The 14,340-nt window shown below is 33.6% G+C and overlaps 1 protein-coding gene across 4 annotated transcripts in view; it reads left to right on the forward strand.

Moving 5' to 3' along the window:
• NLGN4X (neuroligin 4 X-linked) overlaps positions 1 to 14,340 on the forward strand; it is a 153,369-nt gene that overhangs the window by 88,220 nt on the left and 50,809 nt on the right. For all 4 annotated transcript variants that reach the window (XM_052705749.1, XM_052705754.1, XM_052705750.1 and 1 more), the window contains one exon: positions 1,957 to 2,109. In XM_052705749.1, coding sequence (XP_052561709.1) covers positions 1,957 to 2,109 — 153 coding nt within the window. The remainder of the gene's footprint in view (positions 1 to 1,956; positions 2,110 to 14,340) is intronic.

Raw genomic sequence — 14,340 nt, forward strand, 5'->3', positions numbered from 1 at the left:
TAAATACATAAAATGCATGAAGCTCATTTCCTTTATGTTGAAGTTAATCATGTTCCCACTGAAGGGAAAATCTCTCATTGATTTCAGTGATGAAAGATTCAACCCTGAGGACGTACTTTGCAATAAGAAAGGATAGAATATAACGAATAATGCCACAAGACTTTTGTGAAGAGAAAGGGAAGGTTGTTCTGTAACACAAATAATTTCATTTAGTACTTATTGCTTTAATTTTCTGAGAGCTAAGCCCTCACAGGACAAAGAAACTCTTTTCATGTACTTTGCTGTGAATGCTGCAAAGAGAAAAACACCTAATCTATTATTATGTACTTCATTGCTTCACATGACCTCTTTAATGTCTGAATCCCTCTAATAGTTGCAAAAATTACACAAATCTTATCATACAGCATTTTGTTCTGCTGCCTAGATGTAACATATAAAATGCAACATGTAAAGTATATATATTCATGACCAGAAGGCAGATTCTATGAGAAGTCTTAAATTCTAACAGCTATAAAGATGTACACTTGGCCATATTGGCCTTTCACTCAACTGATGACTTCTGATATTTGCATGAGCAAAGTGGTATTTTGCCAAAGAAATATGACCAGTCACAATTTACCTTGAAATACTTTCAAATTTCTTCCTTATATACAAAATATTGTATATGGGATGGCTCATTGCTGCTTGCGTTCTTGGTGACTGAGAGTTAATCCTAACAAATCTGAGGGAGCTGAGAGCCTTAAAGGCTTTCAAAGTCACTCCTCTTTCATCTCAGCCTATTCTTCCTCTTATTTTTTCCACTGTTCAACACAACTGTTGAAAATTACTCAGAAGAGAGCTCAGTTGCTTCTGTTTGTTTCTAAATGCTGACTATGTAGTCAGAGACATTGCTTTCTCCAGTGTTTTGTATTATTTAATTGAAACAAGTGGTCCTACTCCACATGCAGATACAGTGAATTGTTTGTAAACAGTGTATAGTTAATTCCAACAGCAGCGTGCTGAATACCGTTCTGCTTTCTAAGGTATATTATTCCCACAGTTTGGCGAGAACTAATTCCTAAGTTAATTAGTCTGATGAGGGGGCTTATTATTTCATTATTAGAAATATAAATGTAGTAAAAAATGCCTAAATTATTGATTAGTCCAACTTTGTATCTCACTCAGAAGTTACCTTATTTTGGAAAGTAAGATCCAACTGTTTATCTGCATGAAAGCTATAAGTAATTTTTCTCTGTGTACCAAAGATTATGCATACAATTCATGACCACAAATATAAGAATATTCTTTACTGTTTAGCTGCTAAAAAAAGAAAAATAAAAATAAATCATGATTTACATTAAAAAAAAATCTGAGCCAAATATTCACTTAAATTCTCAGTGTTTCTTTACTCCTAGGCTATTAAAAAAGAAATGATATTTTGCTGTGTTTAGTTTATTCAGAACAATTTGTTTTTGTGATATTATCTGTTACTGAACTATAGGAAATGTAATTTCAACAAATATGTCTCACTGAGGAATGGGAAAGTATGAAACACTATTGTCATTTTGTTATTAAATGTACATATATTTGTAAATTGAAATAGAACCAAATTGAAATATACTATAAAAAAAAAAAAAAATCAAGATTGTTCCAGAATTTTATTTTTTTTTCCTTTGGATTTTAGATGTTTACATTCAAATTAAATTTCTGCAATATGGAAAGTTTTTAAGGGGATTCTGAAAACATTTAATAAAAATGGCATTTGAAGTAAGAAATAGTAAGAAATATGAAAAGTGTAAAAATATTGGGCTTGTAGAATGATCCTGAACTGTGTAAAATAGCTGAATAAAGTGGTGATGATGACATGGAAAACATGAGAAACAACTGAATAATTTTAGCACTTTTAAAAAATACTAATGCCAAATTTCATTTTTTTTTTATTAGTTTATTATGTTTTCATTACTTGAATTTTTTCAGACATTCATGATCAGAACAGCAAGAAACCAGTTATGGTCTACATCCATGGCGGATCTTACATGGAGGGTACTGGCAACATGATTGATGGGAGCATTCTTGCAAGTTATGGAAATGTCATTGTTGTCACCCTCAATTACAGGCTGGGCGTGTTAGGTAAGTGACTCTTTTCTTCATCACAAGACTTGTATTGAAAGATTTAGAAGGCATTAAATGGCCAGTTTGATATAAATATTTAATTACTAATTAAATCTACTGATAAATCATATATACTTGAATCTCAAAACAGAGCATTTCTGAAGGTGATTAGTTTGACTGCAGTACATTCCTACTGAATACTGTTTAATGTTTTCTGGAAACTAGACTGAGTTACGTCTACCCATTTTCTTGTTGATTGTCTTCACCATAAACAAAAAATCACTTGATTTTTGTACCTTAGTGATAGTTTAAGCTAAATTTATCACACTGTATCATATTTGCTCTTTTTTCAATTATTTAAGAAGGTTTTGTTTGTTTGTTTTTTACTGAAATTTTTACTGCAATCAAGAAGTTTCTTCTAAGTTTGAGGAATTCCACATGAAAAATTTATACTTTTAAGAAAAAGTAATACTCCTTTCAATGACACCAAGAAAAACATCTTCATGACATTGTAAATATTCCTGTCAGTATTATATTGAATGCCAAAATACCCTTACATCCAGAACAGAATGCCAAAAATATTAATTTTCTGCTTTCTCCACGGTTCCATGATGCTTAATTTCTTCATTGTAATAATAGCAGACATTGGAATGATTTTGTAATTTTGATTAAAAAGCATGTAGATTTTTGTTTCCTTTTTTTCTTTTGTACGCTCACATTTCCATCATTTTAGACTAAAAAAAAAGAAGAAAGTTATTTGAGTCTTTTTAGGATGGCATTTAAAATCTTTTCTTATTAGCAAAGCTGATCAAGGTTCTTGGTCTATATTATTTTGGAAAAGAAGAAACTTTTGCTGAGTTATCTATTAATGTGTTTAAAGTGGCTAATATATTGTCTCATCAGAGCAATGAAAACTGTTTTGTTTAGTTTTTACTCCTGTTTTGAGACTTATTTAAATAAAAAAGAACATTTTTTTTTAAAGTTAAAGGTAGACATAAAGGCAGGAATGAAAAATGTATATTTTATTGTATATATATAAAATTTTGGTGTTGAGAAGTATATAAAAAACAAACAAAACACTTTTTATGTGTATGTACATAATCTTCATTAAAGTGGATTTGTTATTGTTGTAAGATAAAATGTTTGCCTAGGAGCTTAGTGATAGTTATTGATCTGTTAAAAATGTTTATTGAAAGGTTCTCAATAGAGCTTTTATTGTTGTTTCTTAAAATTAAATTTTTGAAGGATACAAATGACTGTAAGTTATTTAAGCTATTTGACTGTCTAGCATTACGTATCAATCTTAAGGAAAAGGAAGTTTTCAGTATGTTTGTTTATATATTCCTATTATGTGAATTCATGCTGAAGACTAAGGAAAGAAAGAGAGGCAGACAGTTGTGGTGTTTAGGAAAAAAAAATGACGAAAAAAAAAAAAGCAGAAAAGCAGAAGATATTCAGAATATGCATATATCACTTAGCTCAGAGAAATTGTGAGCGTATCTCTTTGTTGTTTTTTTTTTTATTATTTGGTTTTGTGAAATGTAAATGTGACTCTTGAAAATACATTTGGTTCTGCCTAGAGATTGGAAGATAGTAATTGAATTCCCTGTACTATTGTGTCATTTCTTAAGGACAGAGAAAATATAAAGTACATAAGCACATGGAAAGCAAATATATTTATTCATAAAATTTTAAAAAGTTTTATAATTCATAACATGTACATTTGTAAGGTTGGCAGTATTTGCATCCAGTTCTTCTAGCCTGAATTGTCTTCTTTTCAAAAGATTTATTTCTCTGAGTTTGTTTCATTTGTGACTTTTTATATAGGAGGACACATGCAAACCAGATTTAAGTGTCATACCTATGTAGTTTTATTGATATTATCACATCCTGTGATAGAGGAATTTGCACTGAACAGGGCAGACATAATAACAAGTAACTGAATTGTCCGTCTATATATCTTTTCTTCCTTTGGAAAATTTGCACTGGAATGTACCCAGCTACTGAGTATAATTATTTTTATAGTATAGAATCATAGAATCACGAAGGTTGGAATTGAACTCCAAGATTATCCAGTCCATCTGTCCACCTATCACCAATATTTCCCATTTAAACCATGTCCCTCAGTACAACATCTAAACGTTTCTTGCACACCTTCAGTGATGATGATTCCACCACTTTCCTGGAGAGCTTGTTCCAGTGCCTGACCACTCTTTTGCAGAAGAAAGCCTGACATTATGAGTATATATATTCTGTAATTAAGATATATTTAATAATTTTTCTTTCATCTTATATTGTGTCATAAACAGAAGTAGATGTAAAATCTACTAGATGGCCACTGTAAAATGTTAGCTAGAGTATTTTCAACTTGAGATCCTAGGAATATATCATCAACAAAGAACTGGAAAACTGTTTTGTAACAGTGATTACATATGTTTAATCAAACAGTATTCTGAAAATTCATCTTCCTAGATGAGAAAAAACAAAAATTGCTAAGGACACTTGGTTCTCTTGACTGTCCTTCAAAGACACACAGTGTCTGGCCTTTAGAAATATGTATTTAGTCATTAATTTTTTGTCAGGATAATGGAATATAAACTATATGGGCTTTTTTATTGCTTTTGAATATAATTCCTATTATAATTAATGGAATCTGTGTTTATGCTGCAAGTTATTAAAAGTCGTTGAAAAGATCCGATAACAACACATGGCTCTGCACCCTTAGAGTTTTAAAACTCTAAAACTTTTTAGGACAAGAATTCTCCACCTTTACAGATACTATAGAATTTTTAAGTTGAAATCTGTCTGTTGGCTATAACTGAGATATCAAAACTTCTAGTCTTAAGTTAACAAGAAAGAACGCATCCCAGGTGGAAAAAAAATAATAACTGTAACATGGTAAGCATTAGTGTTATAAATCATTTAAACTGGCTGATACATATAATTATCTTCATTTCTATCTATACTTCTTGCATTTGGCTGAAATATAAATCTTTGGATGGTGCTCTGAGTAATATTTTTCTATATATCCAGAATAAAGAACTAAAATCTCCCATTTGGAGGACTTCAGAACTGCTCTAGGAATATATATCTTGACTCTATCTGCATCCAAATAGCACTGATGTAAAATAACCATCACTTGGACTGAAAGCTTTCCAATTTTATAATTATTCCTCTATCTTTTGGACAAAAGTACTGCTATGGATATTCATCCTGGGATCTCCAGACTCCTATGTATACTGTGATAATATGTATTGTACGTATTGTTTTAGAGGGAAATATTTTCCCTTTGAGAATAAATTTACATTTTCGTATATAACTCTTGAGTAGGATCCTCTGGGTCAATAAAGTGGAGAGAAGATTTAGCTTTTTCTTTTTATTTACTATACGGGTGCTATGAAAAGCAGAGCTGTACTGTGATGCCATGTTTGTGCCTTGTGCAACACTTTAGGATTTGGGGGATCCTGCCTTTGCCCCACTTAGAATATCCCAGGCCTAGGTTTTCCTCTTCTCTCTATTGTGGAAAAAAAAAGAAAAAAAAAAAGAAATCCAAACAAAGAACAAATGAAACAAACAAATAAAAAGGAACAACAAAAATAAAGCCACAAACCCCAGCACTATTTTTATGTAGTTACATTCAGAAGTGATGTTACAAACTTTGATGAGAAAATCTTCAACAATCTTAAGAAAAGTGAACTTACTTAAATAACTTAGTATCTAGCGTTAGCTGTAACAGGCAAAATCTAAGATGAATTCTAGGAATATGAATTATGTACTTTGGAAGCCATAGTTAAATGAAACATCTAGCGTAGTAAATGAGACACATTCAGAGTTCAAAATTATAAAATTTATTTTAGCATTACAGAGTCCACTTGTAATTTTGTATTTTCTTCCTTTTAGGATTCTAAATCTTACTGATAGGAATAGTCTGTCTCTTATCTCTTCCCCTTTCTTGATGTAAACATCCATTTTAACTACTGTCTTAAAAGACTAGATTTCATTTTAGCAAAAGTTTTTTCCACATGCAATTATAACTCACTATAAATGTTCATAATAGGCAGTGTACATAAATCAGAGTTTAATTCTCAAGGAGTCTGTGTTCTAACGTAATTTGTAGAGAACTTTACCTTTCTTCACTGCTTTTCTTGTTCATGAGTTAGAACATCAATGCAATGAAACACTGAGTGTTGTAAATGAACTGCTTTGGATTTGACTGACCGGAGGTACATCTTTGGACTACAAAATGGGTCATAAGATGATCTTTTGGATTCTTCAGAGTCATTATGGTTTCAAAGAAAAGAATATGAGTGAAAACTGAGAGGTTAGTGAGTTTTCAGAGATAAATTCTGAGTAAAATACTAATTTCCTTGTAGCAATTTGGAAGAAGTTTTTCCAGGTAAAATGAATAAAGAATTATTGACTATTAATGTACGTAACTTTCAAGGTATCATTTTTGTTAGTACTTTTATATATTGTCAATTTGTGAAAAATAAATGCTGGAAGCTCTGCAGAAGTAGTCAAAGAAAGTAAGTAGTATATGGTCTCATTTTCACCTAGAACAGAGCCAGATTCCTTCATATTCACAGAGTGTACATTATTACACAACATATCAGTTTTTTCTTTGGCAGTATAGTTGTGGCACAGTGGCTCTTTTATGCTTGTATTTTTAGCTTTTCTCTAAGTTCAGATGTCTTTATATCTCTTCCCTATCTCCAGACAACCCTTCTTTTATCTCCTGTGTGAGTAACTCCACTAATACAGGAAATGTAAAGGCGATCTGTTGCTGGAAAGGGACAGAGAAAGATTAAGACTCATGGGAATAACCCCAGAGTTTGGGTGTGCTGAATAAATCACAGTTCAACGCTTGCACATAAGAAGGGAACTTCACTTCAGCTCAATTTAGCTTATAGTGAATATTAGTATTGCTGATGTTGACATATGCATTACTACTTTCCTTCACCTACATCTTTCAGTTTCATGCGGATGATTTCCTGATTATTTTGGTCTCTGGACTGTCTTGTTAACTGTCCAATAATTGTATCAGCTAATGTCAGTTATCATAGCCGTTCTTCTGCTTAAGTAAAACTCTTGCTCAAAGCAATAGTGAATAAATATGATTTCCATTGATATCAACACAGTATTTGCTATGTATTTATTTTTATTCTTATTTTGTTCTATTATTTAAAATCTACTGTTGAGTCAGAAATTGGATTTGCACAAATGCAGCTAAGAAACCCCATCCAGATCCCATGATTTAGGGACTATCACGTCACTGCATCCTTTGCTTATAACATCAGAAATAATTATGTGTTACAGGATCATTAGAAACTATATGCTCAATCGTTTAGCTTCTAACATGAAATAAATTTCATAAAGAGAATACATGGCAGCACAGTGATTATGTCTCTCAATCACAACAGATCTTCAAAGATTGCTTTGCTTGTTTTGATTGTTTTTAGGCATCCTGTAGAAAAGGCATGCTTTTATAAAATCTAAATGACATTTTGTTTTAATCTTCTGTTCAATAACATTTATTTTGGAGTCTAATTTTGCTTTGATGTTTTGAATTCTTAACATCACTATTGTAACTCTAAAATATGGACAGTAACCTGTGACCCACTAGCATTACATGTAAAGATGCTATGAGGTAGGTTGTTGCCAGCTGGTCTACATACCCTACTATTGCATATATTTGAAAGTATGTCAGTCATCATTTAAACATTTCTAGCAATGTCAAGATAAGTGTTGCTGTATCTAGATTAATGTAAAACAGATTTATTATTTGAAATCTATGAAAACGTAATTTGTTTTTCATAGTATATATCCATTTTGTTATGAATTCATGTCTTTTTGGTTTTTTTTTTTCCTTCTGACAGTGTGGAGTTTGTTTTTCAAACATTGTGCTTTTGGGTGATCCATATATCTTTGTCCAGGAATTTATAACCCCTTTGCTGAAATAGTGTCTTTATGCTTTTCAGGCAGTAGTGATTCTGTACTTGCAATTTGCCTCTCACTAAGGTTTGAAGAAACAACTCTTAGTAAGGTGGACGGGACCAACAAAAAACACTGCCTTTTTAAGGCTTTTAGGGGACAAAAAAAAAAAAAAAAAAAAAAAAAGAAAGTACTGCAGAATGAATTTACAGGCAGAAAATGGGTGAAACATTATACATTAGAAGAAGCAAATCTAGATTGTTGGTAGTATTTTTTTATAGACAGGAGCTGCATTTAAATGTAGCTTCAGTTGATTAGACTCAGCTGATTGGAGCTTTTGCCTCAAAGTTTGAGAAGAGATCACATAAACTAATAAAAGATACCGAGCCTATTAAACCCCTGGAGTATAGCCCAGCACCCATTGTTCTTTTTTTGTATTAAACTCATGGTTTTACACTACCACTACAAAATTCAGAAATTGATTTAATGACATTGATAATCTACTGTCTTGGTTTCAGCTGAGCAGTGTTAACCAGTGTTTTGATTGCTGTGATGGAGACACACCCAGGGCTAGACCATGCCCCTTGGCAGGGAAAAGCCACTGCCTTTGTAGTGAGGCAGCAGAGGATGGGGTGAAGCCAGAACAGGGGCATCTAAATTAGGTAAGGGGTTCCATACCATGTGACAATTTGCAGAAGGCCATAAAGATATTGAAATAGGCTGAGATCAGGCAACTGTCATTACAAAATTATAGTTGATTAAAAAAAAGTTAAAGTTGAAGAGAAGATTAAATTTGCTTTGACAACTTATATACCACATATAACATGAAAGAAAAAAAAAAAGGAAGAAAACAAACCACAGCTTGTGCTATAAAACATTCAATTTCATCTTTGTCGTTGGCAAATCTAATTAAACATGGAGTTATAGTTGTTCTTCTCACAACAAAAGAATTTCACTATAAATTCTAAGGATAGATAATGAAAGTTATATTGGTTGCTCATGCTTCCAAGGATGCGCTAGACTGAACTGCAACTTCTCTCAAAAATTTAATTTTGCAGAAAGGAAAGACTTTATAAATTATTCAGCTGTTAATTTCTCTTTCATACTTATTTTAGCCTCTGATGGCTAGCAGCCAGTTTTTCAGGAAAAAAATGTGGCTGGCATTAGAACTTATTGACCATACTGCTGTTCTTTTCCTTCCTTATGCTACCAATACACCTTTTTGCAAAATTTAATGTGATTAAACATTGCAAGTTTTGGAACTCTAAAAGAGGTTGGAAGCCATAATGAAGTACAAGCTGTAGTTCATACCATAATGCCGACAAAGCTGAACTTGCCTTTGAAATCAACAAATTGCTAAAAGCAACTCAAATGAAGACCCATTTTTAAATGTATTTTCTGAGAACTTACTTGCAGCCCTCCGTTTCTTATGCAGGCTTTTATTGAAATCAGATGCTGCTTAGGGCTACTTGATATGTTCATTTGTATGTATCTTATGAATAGTAATAAAATCTCTTACAATAGCATAAATTAAATCTTTTTTTTTTTTTTACCTTTAAGACATTGTAATGTCAACATCAAAAATAATAATGGAAAAACAATAACAAAAGGAGTGCAAATGAAAATGCAGGAAATCTGAAACTTCTGATTTGTGCAACAATTCTTTGAGTGGAAAGGCAGCATTTTTTCTTTGCTTTCTTTTTTTCTACTCATGTTATGAAGAGCTAGTCAGAACATTATGCCTTCTTTATAATGTTAAAATATATGGGTTAAATTCACAGTTGAGATAAATCATTTGACTCTAGTGGATATTTCCCAAAACGTCAATTTCTCACTTTTATTTTCTTTTTAAAATTTGTTATGCAATGTACATGAGCTATCTTGTCAGTGTGGATCATAAGAACACTTTAACTGAAACCAGAAGCTTTATGCTTGATTTCATATTTGTAAAAGAAAATGAAAGGTTTGGAGCACTTTTATATAGTAGAGCAAGCATAAGGAATTGTCTCACTCCAATTTATAGAACGGAGATGAGGTTCTTTTAATATCTGTATACCCGGCATGAGATTAGGAAACAACGGTTCAAATTTGGTCCAACCAGCTTATTATAAATCCGGGGAAGGGAAGGAGGGCGATAGAAAAGATAGGAAAGAAGCAAGAATTGCGTAAAGCAGGGATAGTCACCAGGATCCAGCAGCGGTCCTGCTGCTTGACATTTGAAGGTCCGAGGCAAAAGCAGCAGGGGGGAGAGCAGCAGCGTGGCCAGCCTTGGGCAGCAAGCAGGTAGCAGGAAGAAGTCGCGGAGCCAATCTGGGAGGAAGCAGCAGGACTCAGGTAGCAGGCTCAGGAGAGTCCGTCAGTATGCAGGAATTCCATAGTGAGGAATCTGATGGCAGACACCTTTGTTCTTCAGCATTGAGCACAGAGCAAGTCCAGGAGGGAGAGAGGCAGGCTGTGAGGCTTCTTGTGTCAGAAACCTCTTCTTCTTCATGAGGAATCTGTTGCCAGAAAACCTTAAACCTCATGGTTTTCGATTCCTCTTTTTTCCTACTTTTTCTCCTGTCTACGTGACATCCCTGGGCGCTTGAGCAAAAGCCATGTGAGTGCTTCCTGAGATGGCCATCTTTCTTGAGACAAGTCCACACGAAAGACCGCTTCACGGCCATTAAGCTGCAACTCATCTCTCTCTCCTTGCCCGTGGCTTTGTCCATCTGTGTCCCTCAGACAAAGGACTTCACAACTCTTGCCCAGGACTTGCTTGGACTTGTTCATCTGTGTCCCCAGCAAGCTTTGAGACAATTATGTAAAAGAATAATCTCTTACAGGAATAAAGGAGAGTCTGTCAGTATTTTAAGATACTGTCTTGAAAAAGATGTAAAATATTTTCTGAATATTTTATTTTACATTCTTAGACTTTTAAAACTAATTAAGAACATCAGGCGGCAATTCAATAATAATATAGTAATAAATATGTTGCTTGTATTTACATAATTAAGGAAAAATGAAAATGGCTGAAGTTCTAAGGGTATTGAAGTGAATAAGAAATTTACTAGTCAACTCAAACAGATCAAGATTTCTATGTATTTACTCCCTTTATCTCATGGAAAGCCACTAACATCTTTTTCAAAAAGACTTGCATTGTCTCCTCAAAAATGTTAATTGAAAACTTTTAATAATAATATGAAGATTCTGTCTGATCAAAAGAAATACAAACTAAACCCTTCATTTCCTATGAAATCCTCCATAACTTGCAGAGTTTTGCAACATTTTATGCATAAAGTGCTTGATAGCAAAAGTAGTAATGGTAAAACTACAGTAGAACTACAGTATTTTTCTTGCTTTTCTTCAAGCCCTAATTCTCTTACTTTAGCCACTATATGAAGATACAGCATACAGAAATAAATAAACACACGCCCCGTGTGTTTCTGGGGCTTCCATTTCCAAACTGACAATGTTGTTTTCCCTTGAACAGCTCCTAAGTCTTATATAAGGCATATGAGAGTATTGAATGAATAAAGATTTCCTCAGTGATGGATGTTAAAAGTGGATTCTTCAGTATATATTTGCAGGCAAAGGATAGCAGCTGAGACAGGTCATCAATTTTCATCTTTTCATTTCTACCTTCTAACTGAAAATGGTGATTTCCATTTAGAGAATCGAAATAATGTGTTCTTTTGGCATTCATTTCTGCCAGATCTCTTGTGGTAACACTGGTTCACTTAGAGCTTAGATCAGTTAGAAGAATATCACAGAATCACAGAATTGTAGGGGTTGGAAGGGACCTCCAAAGATCATCGAGTCCAACCCCCCTGCCAAAGCAGGTTCCCTACAGCAGGTCGCACAGGTAGGCATCCAGGCAGGTCTTGAACATCTCCAGAGAAGGAGACTCCACCACCTCCCTGGGCAGCCTGTTCCAGTGCTCCGTCACCTCACTGTAAAGAAGTTCTTGCGCACATTTGTGCAGAACTTCCTATGCTGCAGTTTCCGGCCGTTTCCCCTTGTCCTGTCTCCACTCACCACTGAAAAGAGTCCAGCCTCACCATTCTGCCCCCCACCCCTTAGATATTTATAGACCTGGATCAGGTCCCCTCTCAGCCTTCTTTTCTCAAGGCTGAACAGACCTAGTTCACTCAGCCTTTCTTCATAGGAGAGATGATCCAGGCCCCTCACCATCTTTGTGGCCCTATATTGCAATATAGCAATGCAAGATATAATAAAATTACTATAGGAAGAGTGGGAAGGCATATAACAGGAAAAAAATATGTTTTTAGAGTTTTCCATTTTTATTTGTTTCTTGTTTTCCAAGCCATCTATGTATAGTATTAAGTAGGATCTTTCACATTTAAAGAAAATAAAAACCAATATCCATAAGTACGCTGCATAACTTTGTGTCTTCATTTCTTCTAGAAACCTTAAAGCAATATTTAATATCTATTCAAGTATGTGATTCAGTGTTTGATACAATATCATAAATATGCTTTTTCACATTTCACTTGTGCTCTATCTATAACAAATAATGTTTGACTGTAAATATTTGTGCTCTGTGAAAATAATGCTTTAATATTTAATACCAAGTAGATACCTAACTCCTTACTAGCTCCCAATCTCTTCTATTTTTTATTTTTACTCTTTGGAAAATAGGAGGAATCAAACACTCATTATGCCCTAGACTTTTAATTATTTTTTCAGCAAGGCCTTGGATTAGCCCTTGATGAATATACAAGGAATTTAATTCTGCATATCCTTGAATAAGGGGTAACTTGCAGATGTTGTGCTCCTAGAATAGAACAAGCTATGAGTCATAAGGTCCTAATTACATCTTTTTTCCCTTGCTCTTGAGAGGAATTACATTACTTCATTTGATGACTTCTCAAGGAGGCAGAAGTTTTCTCTTGTCTTCTACTCTGGGTTACATGTAGATGAATGGAAAAATGTATTTGTTCGTAGTGGAAGAGTGAAAATAAGAAAATAAATTTTCCCCATGCAGTCATAACCAAGATCTGTTAGCATGGCTATCCAGCTTACATCTAAGTTTCTGGGGAAAGAACCATCTTTCTGATGATTTTATTCAATTCTAGAGCTGTCCATGCCTGTGACTACTGCTCCTACCTAGTAATGCCAACAAATTATTAAAATACGCAGGAAAAAGAGCCCCCCTTCTGTTGTACTGGAGGCTAAGAACAGACAGTATAACACCTGTCAGATTGGCACAAACAGGTCCAGAAGATTCTGTATGGCTTTGCTCTCATGCCTCATAATGCAAGTACAATGCAGCTCTAGCTTGCAACCTGCCCACTCAGATCTGTTTGCATATACTTGTGATTTCTGCTATGCCACACTCACCCATTTTTTCCCCTTCATTTTTTTTTTTTTTTTTCCCCAGAAATGGTTTCCTCTTCATTTGGAAGTGCAAAACTTCTTTTTCTTTTTTTTTTAAAGGAAAGACATTTTAATTACATTTCTTGGTGCATAGAATTTTTTTTTGCTGATTGTCAGAAGTACAGCATTGGTTATTTTATCAAGAAAGAAAAAAATTTCTTTTCTGAATGAAAATCCTACAGACTCTCATACATTAAATTCTTCTTGTGATTGTATTCAAGGTTCAGTTGAATTGCAAGCAAACTGTACTGACATCCTTATAGTTCCCACTGAAGGCAGCTAGACATGCCTTTGTCTGATAAAAAAGAACCAAGCCTTGCTAATCTTCTATATTTCTAAGAGTGTTACTTCTTTTAGCTCTAAGACCCCTTTATAAAGTTATTTACTAAAAAAATCTCTTCAAAATGTGTCAGTGTTTTACTTCCCTATTTTTAGGACCTTTATATAGGATATGTTTAAGGAAATCATGGAAATTTTCCTATCAATTTACATCAGTATTTTGAAAGAAAACAAATGTAGAGATGAAGAAATTCATCCTGCAAGCCTGCTAAAATTGCATAGAAGTTAAATTGCTATTTCTGTTTCATAACTACATTCAATACACTCAGTAACCCATGGGGCAAATTTGTCTTATTCATGATGAAGTCTTGCAGTTTAAATCAATGCAACTTCTGCCCTTCAGTATATGGCATATAGTTTTCATCTTCAGATTGCATTTCTTACAGGTAATATCTTTCCTTACTGTAAAATATTCTCCTTTCATTTTAAAAACTTAATTCTATCATTTGCAAGGAAAACAGAGAGCAAATCAGTCAGTGATGTAGCTCAGTCTCATAATCAGTTACATATAAGGCTGACTTGCCAAGCAACAAAATGCCAGTATCTGAGTATCTGTCAAAAGACAGTATTTAAAGGAATTACACGTGCTTAGAAAACAAC

The sequence above is a fragment of the Tympanuchus pallidicinctus genome, unplaced genomic scaffold (assembly GCF_026119805.1).
Source record: "Tympanuchus pallidicinctus isolate F22 unplaced genomic scaffold, pur_lepc_1.0 scaffold6, whole genome shotgun sequence".
NCBI lineage: Eukaryota > Metazoa > Chordata > Aves > Galliformes > Phasianidae > Tympanuchus > Tympanuchus pallidicinctus.